This window comes from Fukomys damarensis, unplaced genomic scaffold (genome assembly GCF_012274545.1).
Source record: "Fukomys damarensis isolate Sample0158 unplaced genomic scaffold, DMR_v1.0_HiC HiC_scaffold_3, whole genome shotgun sequence".
NCBI classification, from domain to species: Eukaryota; Metazoa; Chordata; class Mammalia; order Rodentia; family Bathyergidae; genus Fukomys; species Fukomys damarensis.
The window spans coordinates 36,922,472-36,937,970 of record NW_022900915.1 but is presented as its reverse complement, the minus strand read 5'-3'; the positions used below and the strand labels follow the sequence as shown (position 1 = coordinate 36,937,970).

Below are 15,499 nucleotides of genomic sequence, written 5' to 3'. Positions count from 1 at the left end.
AGAAGTACTGAAGGTGTGAGAGTACGAATAACCCTTTGATTCTCCCTTATCTCTTACAGTAGTACCACATATTAAATGCCTGTTTTCAACTCCCCCTCCCACTACCTACCCACCAGTCGATAGGTCTTAAGAGCTGCTCTGAAGCATGTCACTTTAGAAGGTAGGTTCTACGGGCTTATGACAACGCTGAAGTTAAAGAACTTAGTAGATAAGTATCAAGCAGGCAAAGCTCACCAGGACAGCAGAGCAGCAATGCACTAGACATGTTCGTTTTCCCCCACTTCATGATAAACAAGACAAATCTCCCCCTTTATAGGAAACTCACTCCTTTCTCCATATTTCCACCTTTCCCAGCCAGTTTTATCAGCTTTCAACTCCATGGTTACTGATTATTGACACTAGGAAGTGACCTGAGAGTAACTCACAGCCTACTGTAATACAAACTTCCTACATCAAGGACCTAGGTGAGCACTTTTCCTCACCCATGGTTTAGAGCAGAATAAAACTGACATCCCAAGGAGAAAGTGTTTATATTAAAGATAGAGAGTATCTCTGTAGGTGGCAAAAGTAGCTTTAGTTATTGTTCCAATAAAGTGGTAGATTAGCAAACCAAGATTTACTTTATTCCTTTTCCTAGACATCAATATAATTCATTATCAAGACACAGAAGGCAATTCATCAGTAAGAGTAATAAAAAGTTAAGCTTCAATGTCAATGTGGCGCTGAGGAGTTCCTACTGTAAGCTCTGACTTCATGCTAACATGAAGTTTTACTGTAAGTGAACAATTAACTTGCTTTTGCAGTAACTTTGAAATACTACTACTGTCTATCATTCCTTACTGATTTTCTGTTAAATCTCAGGTGAATAACTTAGTATAACACTCTGGGAAGCTCACAGCATTTAAACTGCCTCGAGTTATATTATATTTAAAATACAAAGCTTAAAGAAGGATCACTGAAATCAACAACTTTCTTCCCGATGGTTCACACCACCAGGAATGGTATTAACAGTGAAGGACTGGTGTAGAAGCTTCATTTTCCTGTGACCTGGCTTCTAGGATCACTTGTTTTCCTCCCAGTATACACTTTTCGCAGCAGAAGAGAGCAGCAATCAATACCTGGAAAGTTACTTCAACTGTTTCCTGAGGAGTAACTGATTTTCACTTATATGGGTAAAACAGCCTTAAATTATTTCTGTGGCTTACTAGTTTCATCATTACTTTAACAGATCAAAATTTCAAAATTTACATCTGTCAAGAAGTTAATGAGTCAAACTATATTCATTCAATTAGTTTGAGGAAATATTCAGATTTAACTATCATATCTGTTAAGAATTCTAAAACAACACAAGAGGGTAAGTAGGCCTATATACACAATGCTTATTCCCTCCAACCTAAAGGCATAGCTTTTAAAAAGGAATTAGACTTATACTGAGTCATCTTGTATTCAAACATAGGTCAAATTTGATAAAATCATAGGTAATGAAAAATTTGCTATTCTACTGCAATTTTTATTTCAGTTCCTGTTTTAGAAACTAGTACAAGTGTATAAAGAAAATGTTTCACAAATATTTTATTGAAGATTAATAAATATTAGAAATCAAAATAAAACAGGAAATTTACCAAACTTTAAAATACTAATAAAATAAGCATTTTATTAATGAAAGTCTGAAAAATGTGTACACCAAAATAAAAGTGAGGACTAATGTTAAATAAAAAACCTCCAAAGAATATATACAAATGATTTGATTTTTAAAAACTTTATATAAAACCCACATTATAAATACAAAGCTAAACTATTTCAATACTAACAACACTGTTCATACAAAGAAACTTAACGGTAGTACATACAAACACATAAGATGTTTAGTTTTGGTCCTTCTGGAAAAAAAGAATTCAGCTGGTTTCTTTTTTAACATGGCTCCAGGCACAAAAATAGAATTTAAGATGGTAACTGCAATATTCTTAGTGTTTATCCTTGGAATTCTTTAAATGTCACCAGTCATAATAGCAATGAACTCCTCTTGATTTACTGTGGTAAGAAAAAAAAGTAACAGTCAGAAATACACAGACTTTATTTCTTTAGAGAAATTTTCAACTACCATTTCTCACTATTTTTAATTGTATATTGTATAAAATTCTTAATAAAACATAGTCTTTTTACATGTCTTTGTTAGAAAGCTTAATGTGTTTATTAAACAGAAATTCGTGAATGCAAAAACAAAATGTGATAAACATTATAAATTAGTATTCTATAATATTAACTGTGGAAAAGACATGATAATGTATGTTACCACAAAAGTCATAACATTTGTACACACTTCCCAAAAGAGTTTTAAAAGTGTGACATTTTTAATGTGGTAAGTAAACAACCCCTCTGTATGATTTTTATTCTACTAGTTCATTTAACAGCCTTTCCTTCATAAGTAATCTTAAACATATCGTATATGTAAATCAGAATGCTAAAGAATAAAAATAGGTTACAGTTAGAAAAAAAATAAAACTGTTGTTTTAAAATTGTTATATATTTAAAAGTCTACTTCAAAGAAAAAAATAATTGAAACCAAGTCACCACAGCTCAAAAGTATTGATAGAAAGGGCAATTTAAAAAGACACACATTTTAGTGTGCATAAAAGCAACTATAAGACATAGATCCAAATGCAGGAAATAATGATTTTACCAAATTACATATAAAATTCAGTAAAAGCCTCCAATTTACAAAGCATAATATTTAAGACAGCAACTTAGAATACAAAATTGGACAATCTTATTAAATATAATTTTTAAAAAGCAATACAGACATCAATTAAAGTGTTCAGAAAAGAATGCTTTCTTCATGTAAAACAGATGAGTTTATAAAAGGGCCCCAGGACTAAAGAGTTCTCATTCCACAGTGTTACATGATAATTCTGATGACAGTAAAAGAACACTCTGTGAGAGAGAAAGACCTGATTTCTCGTCACAGCTTTACAAAGAACATTTCTGCTGCATCTCCTTTTCTTCAATCTGAAAACTCTGAACTATGGTGGGATGGTGTTTTAGGCTGTTTCTAACTCTCTTAAATCCTAGGTGGCAGTATATGAAAACACTCCAACCAAATATCTGTAAGTGCCTAGTGAATGCCAACACCACACGAGGCGTGGTGTGAATACAGCAAAACAGACACCATAGTTCCTGTTATGTGATATATGTGAATCAAAGGGAGGACGAAGACAGACGAAATTATAAAATTATTGTTAATTTTCTTAGGTACAACCATACACCTAACAGTTCTGAAGGATAATATCTTCCTTCCTTGTAAATGTATGCCAAAATATAAGGTGTGAAGCTCTTGATATATAAACATAGCGAGTTTATTTTAAAATGGTTCGGAAAAAATATACTCCCTAGATTAAAGCAAATACAGTAAAATATTAATTACTGAATCTAGGGGAGAGATACTATGGTGTTCACTGTAGAAGTCTTAATTTTTCTCCATATTTGACACTATTCATAAGAAAAGAATAAATCAATTAAAAATGTTGAGATAAAACATGCATATTGGGAATGAAAACATACTACCAAAAAAAACACAGAAAACTAATTACAAAAATTATGTTAGTTTTACACCTGAAACAGAATAAATGTCATGCAACACAAAATGTGACCTATGATTTGCAGATGAAACAATGTTGAAAAATACATCACAGTGGGAAAAATTACTATTAATGAGAAAAATGTAGGCATAAGTACCGTAAATCATGATTTGAACTCTGAAATAAAGATACAAGATTTGGAAAGAGAGCTAGGGTGGAAGAGACCATCAGAAACACAATTACAGAGAGGGTTGTGTTCACCTAGCAAAAAGAAAGTGTGGGCTAAGAAAAATGAGCTGTCCAGACTCTGACAGGGAACCAGGAGTCCAGGTGCTCAGTATTAAACACTCAGAGGCACAATGCAGGCCTGGCAAGGTCTACACACTCACGCACTACCCTATGGGATCTTAGACAGTAACAGTGATCTTCAACCTCTGCACTGGAGCATGCTGCAATGCATTAGAAAACTATGACCCTTCTGTGCTCCTAAGTTTTGTTTTTTGTTTTTTGCTTTTTTTTTTTTGGTACCAGGGATTGAACTTGGGTCGTTGCGCTTGCAAGGCAGGCCACAGAACCACTGAGCTAAATTAAATCCCCAGCCCTTGTGCGCCTAAGTTTTAAACAAGTTTAAATAAATAAAGTTTTTAACAAAAATTTAGGCAATCTAGTTTGAGGCAGCAAGAATGTATCTGGGAGCAAGAGTATATTCTCAAGAAAAACATCCTAAAACCTGCCCTAGAATGATTTCACTAAAAATCATTTTAACAGTGTAACAGAGCCATACTATCCTAAATTGAAAAAAAATACTTATGTTTTGTTAAAGATTTATACTCTAAGTACAGATCTAACACACAGTAATTGCTAAATAAATGTTATCATTAATTAAAAGTGATCCACCACTGCTTTTTAAATGCTGCTTTTGTTTATCCAAAAAGACATACTAGGTATTATGTACTTTATTCTACATATTTCATATATTATACATTAGTGCCATGGCTTTATGTCTATCTTGTGGTACTGTATACCTGTTACCTATTTAAACTTCACATCTACCATACTATTCAATATCCAAATTTATTGAAAGTGTTACTCCTAAAAACTGAACAGCATGAACAATTCACAAAAGCAGATGAATTACTAAAGCCCACAAAAGAAGCAGCAGAATTTTACGATCTTTAGTAGGTTAGTAAAAAGATTGCAGTTTATATCTCTCAACACAGCTTGGTTTGCAGCCCAAAGAATCCATATTAAGTATACAAAAGAATCAAGGCAGTTTGTTGTTCTAAATGCTATAAGCCCTCAATGGAAGCCAGTAATTCATACACACATCATTAGGGGAGGCTTTTGAGAAAAAGATAGTGTTTAAAGTGTACCTGGGAAAATAAATAACATTTTAGCAGACAGAAATTGGTAATTAGAGCTCTCTAAAATTAAGGAACAGCATGATGAAAGGCAGAAAATCAAAAACACTTTCAGGATACAAGTGCTTTGTAACAGCGCACAACTCACTGGAGGTAAAGGTTCAAACAGCAAAGCAAAGAACACAGTAGGAAACCAAAGTAGCTAAGGTGGGACAGATCACAGACGGCTCTGCACACTGCTCTGCAGTTCTAAATGTTTAAACACAGAATGACATCACAGGACCTGCATTTTAGGAAATGAACACTACCCACAGAAGGAGGGCGAAACACATTAGAGACTTCCAGGCCCAGAAGGCAAGAAAAGGCTGTCAGATTAAGTAAGGGCAGGGAGCACACCTGCCTCCATCACTGTGTAGCACCAGTCAGCAACAGAACAGGGCTTGTTTAATAGGCAGGAGAGAGTAAGTAAGGCTACTGGAACTTTCCTATGAAAATAGGGCCAGAATTAGGACAGTAGCAATTGATGAAGAACGAACAGATTAAAAACATCTGAAGGGGAGAAGTACAAGAAGGTAGAGGGGAAAGGGATTATAGTCTAAAATTCTGAGTGCCTGTTATTTTGATGTTGCATTTTCAGAGCAAAGCAAAATACTTCTTGAAGTATGGCAATTCATATTATAATCTGGAGGGTCAGTTTTAAAGATGCTTCATTCTAAATCAAACTTGTGAAATATTTAAACAAAAAGTCAAAAGATGACCACCACACTGACTAAAAAGTGATAGCTTAAAGTCAGCCATGATGGCACATGCCTGCAGTCCAGCTACTCAGGAAGCAGAGTCAGGTGGATCTCTTGAGCCCAAGAGTTTAAAACCAGACCAGACAACACAGTAAGACCACCTCTCAAAAAAAAAAAAAAAAAAAAAAAAAAAGAAGGCACTTTGCAAAGGGTCTTGAAAGTCATTTGCTATTAGAAAATTTCATTGGGGGTGCTTAGAAAATATGTTCTATGCAAAACTTACTTTCTCCATCACCATCTTTATCAAATTCTTCTATCATAGCTCGAAGTTCCTCATCACTCATATTTTCTCCCAGTTCTCTGGCAACACGTCGCAAATTCCTCAAACTTATTTTACCTGAATCATCATCATCAAATAGCTTAAACGCCTTCAGTATTTCTTCATGCGGATCTCTTTCCAATATCCAGTCTGTCACTACAGTTAAAAAAAAGTTTAAACAACCTGCATAATCACAAATGCATTCATTTATGAAATCAACTAAATATTAAATAAGAATAAAAGCTTTCAACCTGTCAACATTTAGTCTTAACTCTTCTTTCAAGTTTTAACATTTTTAGTAGCAATAATTTGTCTCATTGTAAGAGTAAGCAAAACTGTATCACATAAAAGCAAAAATGAAAAGGATTATACCATCTTTAAGGTCTACTATATTACCAAAAATTGTAGTAGGCACCACAGACATCAAGCATATATAAGTCTAAGAGTTTCTGACTTAGTATAGAGACATACCAACAAAACAATTACCCCTAACTAGATAAAGGCTTTGTGTTAGCTGAACTTAATACACTGATTTTTCCTAAAATATAATCCAGCTTAAAAGCAATCAATGACAACAACAACAAAACCCTTAAGAATTAACAAAATTACTGCTATCACCACTTTAGGCAAAATCCTCAGCCATAGATGAAAATTCCACTAATATCTTCATGACTAGAAGAAAGTCTCAGTTTTCTTAACTGTGGAAAGTAGGTTAAAAGGATGGCAACTGATTATAGTAAGAAAGACCCTCCAAAAGAAACCTTTAGAAAGATCCTGCCAAATTCATAACCGCTTTGCCCAGCAAGATGACAACTCGTGAGCTAAGAATAAATGTGATTTCAGATCTCAATAGTAGTTAATACATTTAGCATTGTAAATATAATCACATACAATATAGCAAGCTTACATATTTTCAATACTGCCAGTCTATAATCTAGGGCTACAATAACAAAAATGAAGTAAAACTCTGTGATTTAAAATTTAAATTATTAGAAAAAATACTGAACATACTATACCTATGAAGTTAATTCTACAAGCTATTCTACCTCTGTAAGAAAAGGTATTTATGTTTTTCATTACACCATTAAAAGTAACAGTGCTCCTGAGGTTTAAATCATTAGAAAATTACAGCTGCTGCTAGCTGGAAGATATTAGAATGCTTAATGAACCTAAAGTGAAAAAATACAATCCAGGTAACCAACAATTTATTATTTTGCTGCTGTTACAACTGTATTTGGTTGAACAAGCACCTATTCAAGTTAATGTAAAATCATTCACACATATATTCAATATTTTTCTTTTATCCATTAATTTATCCAAAAAACCTTCCAAGTAACTAATTGAAGTATATTACTAAAAGTATGCAAATCACCAAAGCTCATAAATATTCAGTCAAAAAGGAATTGGCATATATACAGCCATAACACCGAAATAAAATACCACACTTAACTCTATGGCTCACACTCAACTTATTTTGAATTTAGTCCCAACAAAAAAGCAGGACAAGGAAAAAAAAGTGTTAAGAAATTTTCTTCACCAATTAAATAATATACATGACAGGTGAACCAAAAAAGCAGCTTGCTGAAAGTATTAATGTGCTTAAGAAGCAACAGGGTGATCTGGGGAAACAGATGGGGCTCCAAGATGTATAAATTCTTATCCCAATAGTACTTTGTTAGTTATTTCAGATTGATGTGTCTATATAATCTTTTATCAATACTCTCCCTTAGAATATGGCTTTTCTTAGGAATATAAATGTCCATAATTCTGGACAACTAACAAATTACCCAGCAAATAATTTTATGGTGATACTCTTCCACGCCTCCACATTCTATTCTTTTCTACAAAGTAGAATTTAAAGACTTTTTTTTCAATAAAAACAAGCCGTGACATATCAGTAGTTAAGGTGGGTCTCATCTATTTCACGGAACACCAAATTTCTGTCCATGTGACTGTTTTCAAATGATTCAATTATAGAATCAAAAATGTACTTCATCAAAATAATCTTATAAAATTAAAAGTCACTTCGGAATATAGTAAATTTTAAAACATCACATTAAAATAAATTTAAAATCACTAAAGTGTCAAATCTATTTCTCAGCGGCTTTTGGAAGTTCTACCCAACCACATTCGTTTTAAACTTATCACATTACACTCCAAACTCCTTCTAAGACAGCCATGGGAATTCTTTGCTGATTCCCGGACCACACCCAAAAGACAAGAGCAGCAATGACAGCCACTTTCCTCTATTTGAAAAATCTGAATGATTCTCAGTCCCACAAATCTCAGCAATGATTAGATCCTGAGTCTGAAGGCACGATCTATTTTATCATAAATGTAACTCCTTTCTTTCCATCCTCACCATCCTCAGCATAAAAAGCCTAGTATTTTCTGCCTGCGGTCACTTCTCCCCTCCTCCTCCCCTATCTTCTCATCAATTATCTGAGACATATCTTATCCCATTCTTTAAAAGTAGCCAACAATTCTTTCCTGGCTCAAATCCAAACTCTTGTATTATGCAAGACTGCCAATCTGGCTGATATATACTTTCCCAGTCATTTTCCCATTTCCTCTACCTGAAGACTCCTGAACAAGGCCATCCTTCTAGGACCACTCTGTTGTTGCTGTTTTCTACGCCTGGAATACCTTTTCTCTACTCTTGCAATCTTCTCCTTGGAAATGCTAGTCACGTTCTCAAAAGACTAAGCCAAACATCCTCTCTGCAAAGACTTCTTCCATTCCTCTCAATGAGAAATTGACCAATCTTTCCTGTAAAGTGCCAGAGAGTAAATGCTGCAGGCTTCAGAGGGGTCATCAAATCTCTGTCTACAATATTCTGCCATGATAGCATAAATGAGAGTGGCACTATACACAGTGCAGCCAAGGTCAGCCACGGTTATCGTCCACCAACTCCTGCCCTGCACAAAATTACATTATACCATACAGTACCGTGACTTGTCACCTATTCTTAACTGTTAAGCTTCTTAAAAGACTCTCTTGACAACATTTAATTCCCTTCTGCACATCAGCACAGTACCTAATGCCAAAAAACTTAGTACATGTTTGTAAAATAGGCAAAATGAAAATATACAGTGTTTAGGGCTGGGGATTTAGCTCAGTGGTGCTGCCACCTGCCTCGCGAGCTCAAGGTCCCGAGTTCAATCCCCAGTACCAAAAAAGAAAATCTACAGTGTTTAATTCTAAATAGGCAATTAAATAATAAATTATATATGCCAAAAATAGATGAATATAAATATTTGATTTATCTTAGTCTTAAAGCAGAAATTCCTAAAGCACTATGTTACCATTAGCTTCAGGCTACCTTGACTCTAAACCAGTGATGGTGAAACTTTCATACTTTGTAGTAATAACAAACAGCCAGCTGCAGCACACATACCGCAGATTCCCCACCACTGGTCTAGATTTAAAACGAAAAGTATTTTAATGCTTTCCTTTTAGTACTGGGAAAAATCTAATTAAAGGATGGACTTCATCTGGAAATATTTATAGGAGAATGTCCTTAGGCAGCCATGGCTGGTACATAAAACTAAGGCTCAAATATTCTGATTCAGTCATTTGTCTCAAAGTATAAAACATCTATTAATCTGTGCCCCATTATTAGTTAAAAGTAATAAGCAAATGATAGAGATAGTTCTTGACTGTTTGATCCCCAAACACTAATAACTTTGTGAGAGCTACTACACTCAAGAGGCAATCTTAAGAACAGCTTTTAAAGTAAGCTATGTCAAAAGGTTGGTCTTTGAGATAGACCTCAAATCCTGTCATAGCTCTTTATTCTAGGAGCAACCTAGTATTTCTGCTTTGAAAACAGAGAAAAGATAAGTTATCAGGAAAAGGTAAAAGTATCATGGAACTCTGCTCTCAACTGCTAATAAAAATAAGAAAATTTAAAATTGTATTCACTTAAGATGGCAGTGTTTTGCAAGATTATTGATGATGATGATCATAACACTTAAAATAGCCTGCAAGTATGAAAAAAAAGACAAGAAAAATATACACAGTAGAAAACTTTTATGTCTCAGTGATACATATATATTTCCAGCCACTAGAAAAAAGAGAATAAAGGCTATTTTTTAAAGTAAAAACAACAAATACTTGGTAGCACTTACTATATGCCAGGCCCTTTTCCAAGGACCTCACATACTATATTCTTGATTTATTTCTCACAAGAACCCTATGAGTCATTATACCTATCCCCATTTTAGTTGAAAAGGGGGTTCAAAGAAGAATGATCAAGTTACACAGCTAATAAGTCACAAAGTCAATAACTGAACCCAACACTATCTGTTTTCAAGGTAGCCCGTGCTCAGTACTACATTCTACCAGATGTACCTTAAGTATAGTTCTTTCCTAAGTTTCATCTCCACATATCTTAACGCCTCGTTTCTACAAATGCTCCAAATTGTATTTGACATAAAACAATTATAAACCTCAGGAGACAAAGGATCTGTATTGGGAGAAAAAAGGTAGCTCTCTCTTTCTCAAGGACAGACAAATAAAAGAAAAAAAAAAGAAGATGCTTGCTGAAGCGACAAACTGCCTCTCTCAACAGCGATACATCAATTCCTAAGTGGGGGTCTCCTGAGCTATGGTTTCTGTCTCTTGGACTTATTTACCTTCCATCACCTGCTTTGGGTTGGAGCTTTCAGACTTTAAAAAAATGACTAATGATGTGAATCTATTTTCTGTGCATCTACTGCCATTTATTTTTGCTTCCCATATTGCTTCCTGATGAATATTTAAAATAAGGGGTTTGTGTGGAGGTGTATATGCATAATTCCATTGGTTTCCAAATTTTTTAAATATCTGAAAATAACATGACCCATATAAAGTGTTACCAGTGTTTCTGGCCCTCCAGAATTCACTACTTTGAAAAAGTCTAATCTATATGTACCATAAATAATACACCAAAATCAATTCTACAACTATACAACCCTATAAAACTTAACCATACTAAGCATCCATCTTCAGGTGTCTCTAAAATGTTTTCTCTTGCCTCCAGTCAGCCAATTCCCTCCCTTATTACAATCCTGTCCTCACCCTGACTCTGGACAGGTGGTCGTACTCAGAGATTAAGGTCATCCAGAGTACGCAGTCCCTCCTGAACTGTCAACCTGAAGTCATATGATTAATCTACATCCAAAAGTACCAGAATCAGATTCTTCTTTGCCCACTCTGCCAACAAAAATTACATTCCAAAAAGGTCTCAGGAAATATTTTCCAAACAGCAGGATACCAAACTTTCTGTTTTACTGAGAGAAAATAATTTTTGTTCACCCTTTTTAGTTTTAATACACATTAATATAAACACACATTACTTGGAAAAGCATCTTTCCACAGGAAGCTACACAATAGTTCCTTGTTCGAACAAAAGAAAAACTATAAATCTCACAGCAAAGCTGTAAAAAGTTTCAAAATGAAAACCATAGGATAAACTCAATTAAAGCTGAAAAAAAAAAAAAAGAAAAAAGAAAACCATGGGGAAAAAAAAAGTACCAAAAAGAAAAAAAAACCCAAATAAAAGCCATATTATATATCACCATTTAATAACAAAATTCCATAACTCAGAAAATTTTTAAGAAAACATACTAATCGTATAATTTCTTAACAACTGCTGGTTACAAAGACTATTAAATAAATACACACCAACTTCATTAAAGTCTTCAAAGGTGATCTTCCCTGTTGCTTCTCTGTCATAATCTTTAAGAATCTTCAGTACATCCGCTTTTTTTACATCAAACCCTAAGGCTCTCATTGCCACCTTTTGGATTAAAAGGGAAAAGCAAATTAGAAAGCTGTTTTTACAAAAGAAATTATTTCTGATTCTTTAATTTTTATAGCTTAAAAGACGACATATTAATAAGATATAATTATTTTGCAAGTTTAACATTTCTAAAATAACAAAATGAGTGTGGTTGTTCTTCACTATAGAAATTAAATAGAAAACTTATATTTTACCTTTTTATATTACCAACTAATTAGCAAGTATTTTTAGAATATACTATGCAATGTACTGACTTAAAGCACAGGTCATTTTACCAACCTATCTTTTTGTTTTCACGCAACTAAAATCAAAATGGGAAAAAGGCAGCATAAATTCTAAAAAGCTGTACAACAGAAGAGGTAAAGCCATTAAGCTAAAAATTACCCTCAGACCCTCTATGATTAGTCCTGGGTCCAGGAAACAGCCTACGACACTGAGGGAGGAGGGGGGACAACAGAGAAGAGAGGAGTGAAGGGGGCAGAGCAAGACAAGGAGAGGGAGAAGAAGAGAGTTTCTTGGTATCTCATTACTAGCAGTTAACAAGAAAGAGCCAAGTTACTGATTAACCAAGTCTCACAGTCTCATTTGGAGAGATTCTGACCGTTCCTTGATGAACAAATAAAGAGAAGTAGTAGGGCATTTAGAAAGGATGACTGGTAATAAAACACTGAAACAAAGATTAGTTTGGAGGGACAGTGAACAGAACTGAGAGTTCAGGTGGAAGACGGCAGTCAGCAACAGTGAGAAGAGTACGTGGCAGTTAAAGCACACAGAGCATTCCCTACAAAGCAAAGCAATGAAATCTGAACTTTATGTAGTGTGCAAAGAAGAGTCAGTAAAGGTTTATGAGCAATGAATAGAAAGAATTTAAGAAAGATCTTATTCTAATGGTGGTGTACAAGGTGAACTAGAACTGGAGAAACAATTTAGAAAGCTCCAGCTATGAGACAAACCTGCAAACCAAGATTGTCCTTGCGCAAACGGAAGAGACATTATAAAAGAAGAATTCCTGGAATGAGAGCCCTAAGTAAAAGCAACTAAGATGTGTTATGTACATGTATCAACTCCCTATGATGAATGTCAAAAATGTAAATCATTATATCTACAAATATGGACTAATAATAAAAAATTTAAGAAGGGTGTTTCTTCATAATAGAGCACTAAAAATGTAACCCAAAAGAGTGGAAAAACAGCTAAGGGCTACAAGACTGAGAGGGCTAGAATTATAAATCTTACCGTTTTTCTTTACACATTTTATACTGTCATTGATTAATATCTACCCCTGTCTTGGAATTCTTACATTTAAAATCCTTACAGAGTTACCAAAAGTATCAAACATTTTAATTCACCCATAAAGGCTACTTAAAATCTCAAAATGCTATCTTTCTCACTTTGCTGAATGTAGAACCTATATGACCCTACACACCAATTTCCCTTTTTAAAATCTTTTTAAATAATTCTAAGCCTGAAAAGTTGACAATTTTCTCCATTAGTGTATGTGAATATCATGCATTTTATACTGTTTGTATCCCAGGAGGCAGGCTGAGGCTTTGTGATTAATAGGTTGAAAATTAAAGGAGTAAAAACAAGTAACACTTCATGAATTTCAGAGTATGTGCTACCCACAAAAAAAGAATCTAACAGTGAGAAGAATATTATAAGAACAGTTTAAATTCCATAATTTGAAATCTTTAATTATGTTCATTATGATCAAGAGATAAAGACCTAAAAACCATGTTAGGGGTTCTATTCAGTTTTATTATAGCATCTAACTGGAGTGCTTAAAATTGCTTCCTAGCTCCAAAACCAATTTAGTCACAATAATTATTTAGAAATATATTTAAAGGGTGTCAAAAATGTAAATCATTATAAGAAATATATATCTTAAAATATATTATTACCTTTAACTCATGATAATCTATTGCTTCATCTTTGTCTGTATCAAATAGTTCAAAAGCATCTTTAATTTCTTGTTTCTGTTCCTCAGTCAGTTCTCTTCTTTTTTTCCTTTTTGTTTTGTCTACCACAAGATCACTTCTACTAAATGCAAAGAAAAAGTCTTTAGTCCAGTTTAATTCAATTGTCTTATACAAATTAACCAAGAAATGATTTTCTAAATTTCAAAAAAAGAAAATATTTTGAGAAAAAGAAATTTTCCTCTACGAGTCAATGCCCTGATTATTTTGCACTTCCCAATACTGAACAATGTTACAGGTTATTATTAAAAGAAATAAGCATTAAACTCCCCTTCTTCCCCCTTTTTTATTTCTTACCTCTAGTATTACTGTGGAAAAAATTCGAACTAGGAGCAAAAAAACTTTTACTTCAGAAATTCCAACCAAAAATCAAAGCACCCATACTTATTATTCACATCATTCTACAAGAGCATAAAAAAACAGGAAAAAAAACTCCAAGTGAAATTAAAATCCCTAACTGAAATCACTACGCATTTTATTTTTGATAGTCCACATAATTACATTTTCAAAATTTCTACCTTAAAATCACCTTAACAACTAATTTATCAACTATTTTGGCATTGTAAATTCAAAATGTTAGGTTATATATTTCTAACAATTTGATACTTTACTTGTAATTTCTTCCATTACTATTAACAAATCAGCCAAAATATTAATAGGCCTTAAACATACTGCCAATATTAGGAAAAGTAGTGCACAATATTCATGCCTAACTTTATGATAATGTGAAGTCTTGTAATTCTCACTTAAAGTGTAAAATGTAGGTTAAACTTCTCTAACAAACTCTAGGAAAAGTGTAAAGAAAATAAAAAGTAAAATTTATTTCAAAGCCAGCAATGTTTGAGGAGCTGCCAATCTAAAAGTGCTCCAAGATTTTAAATGAGGGTACAACACGTGTATAAGCACGAGCTTAGAAAACTGGAAGCTTAAAAATTTTTTAAACTTTAAAATGTACAGTTAACTGTACAAGAATGTGTTACTATTTACAATTGAGCATCATTTTGATCTCTGACCTTGTACCCAAACAAGACGAGAGACGGCTAGAAAGTGACCAACAGGTACAGTACGTAACACCGAGGAAGATCTTCCGTATTTAACCAGATTTGGTACAACCGTGGGCATTTTGGGGTGTCATTCATGCCCTTCCCAACACTCAGAGGGGACACATCAGGAACACACCCGGTGACCCCGTTCTTGGAAAACGATGACCTCTTAGAGCTCGCCACTGGGAAGGAACTACACGGAATCTTTAAGGCACTACATCTAGATGGGGAGGGGGCAACAGATCTAGAGGTTCAAGATTGCAAATGAATGAAAGGTTTAAAAAAGAAAAAAACTCATGAAACAAGAAATCCAGGCAAGGAATGGCCAGTTCAAGTAACTGAAACGGTTTGTACATGGACCAACTCGGCACGATGAGTGTAATTATTATGTACTGCTAATATGTACTAATAAAAAAATAACTACAATGGGTCTCTGGGGACACCGTCAAGCAGTCTCTGGGAGATGGGCAGGCTTCGTGTTATTTCCAAATTCTGTGGGTGATTCAGGGAGCCCAAGGCCGGACCGTGGACCAGACCCGAGGGAGGAAAGGACGCTGGAGTCTCCAGGGCTGAGCGCTCAGGCAGAGAGGAAATCTCGCGACACTTTGCTCCCTTTCTCTCACACAGCGGGCCCCGGCAGGGCAAGTCCTCAAGGAGCGCCTCGCCGGAGGTCACGGGCTCGTCACCGGCGGGACACCCGGGC

At 34.5% G+C, this 15,499-nt stretch overlaps 1 protein-coding gene across 2 annotated transcripts in view; it reads right to left on the bottom strand.

The window, feature by feature from the left end:
* Positions 1–1,749: 1,749 nt before the first annotated feature.
* Cetn3 (centrin 3) overlaps positions 1,750–15,499 on the bottom strand; it is a 14,065-nt gene continuing 315 nt past the window's right edge. Inside the window, exons 2-5 of one of the 2 annotated variants that reach the window (XM_010637177.3) lie at positions 13,679–13,817; positions 11,660–11,774; positions 5,957–6,148; positions 1,750–2,031 (exon numbers count right to left, since the gene is read on the bottom strand). In XM_010637177.3, the coding sequence (XP_010635479.2) occupies positions 1,988–2,031; positions 5,957–6,148; positions 11,660–11,774; positions 13,679–13,817 (490 nt within the window). In that variant the 3' untranslated portion in view covers positions 1,750–1,987. The remainder of the gene's footprint in view (positions 2,032–5,956; positions 6,149–11,659; positions 11,775–13,678; positions 13,818–15,499) is intronic. The other variant, XM_010637178.3, reaches the window with a different exon arrangement.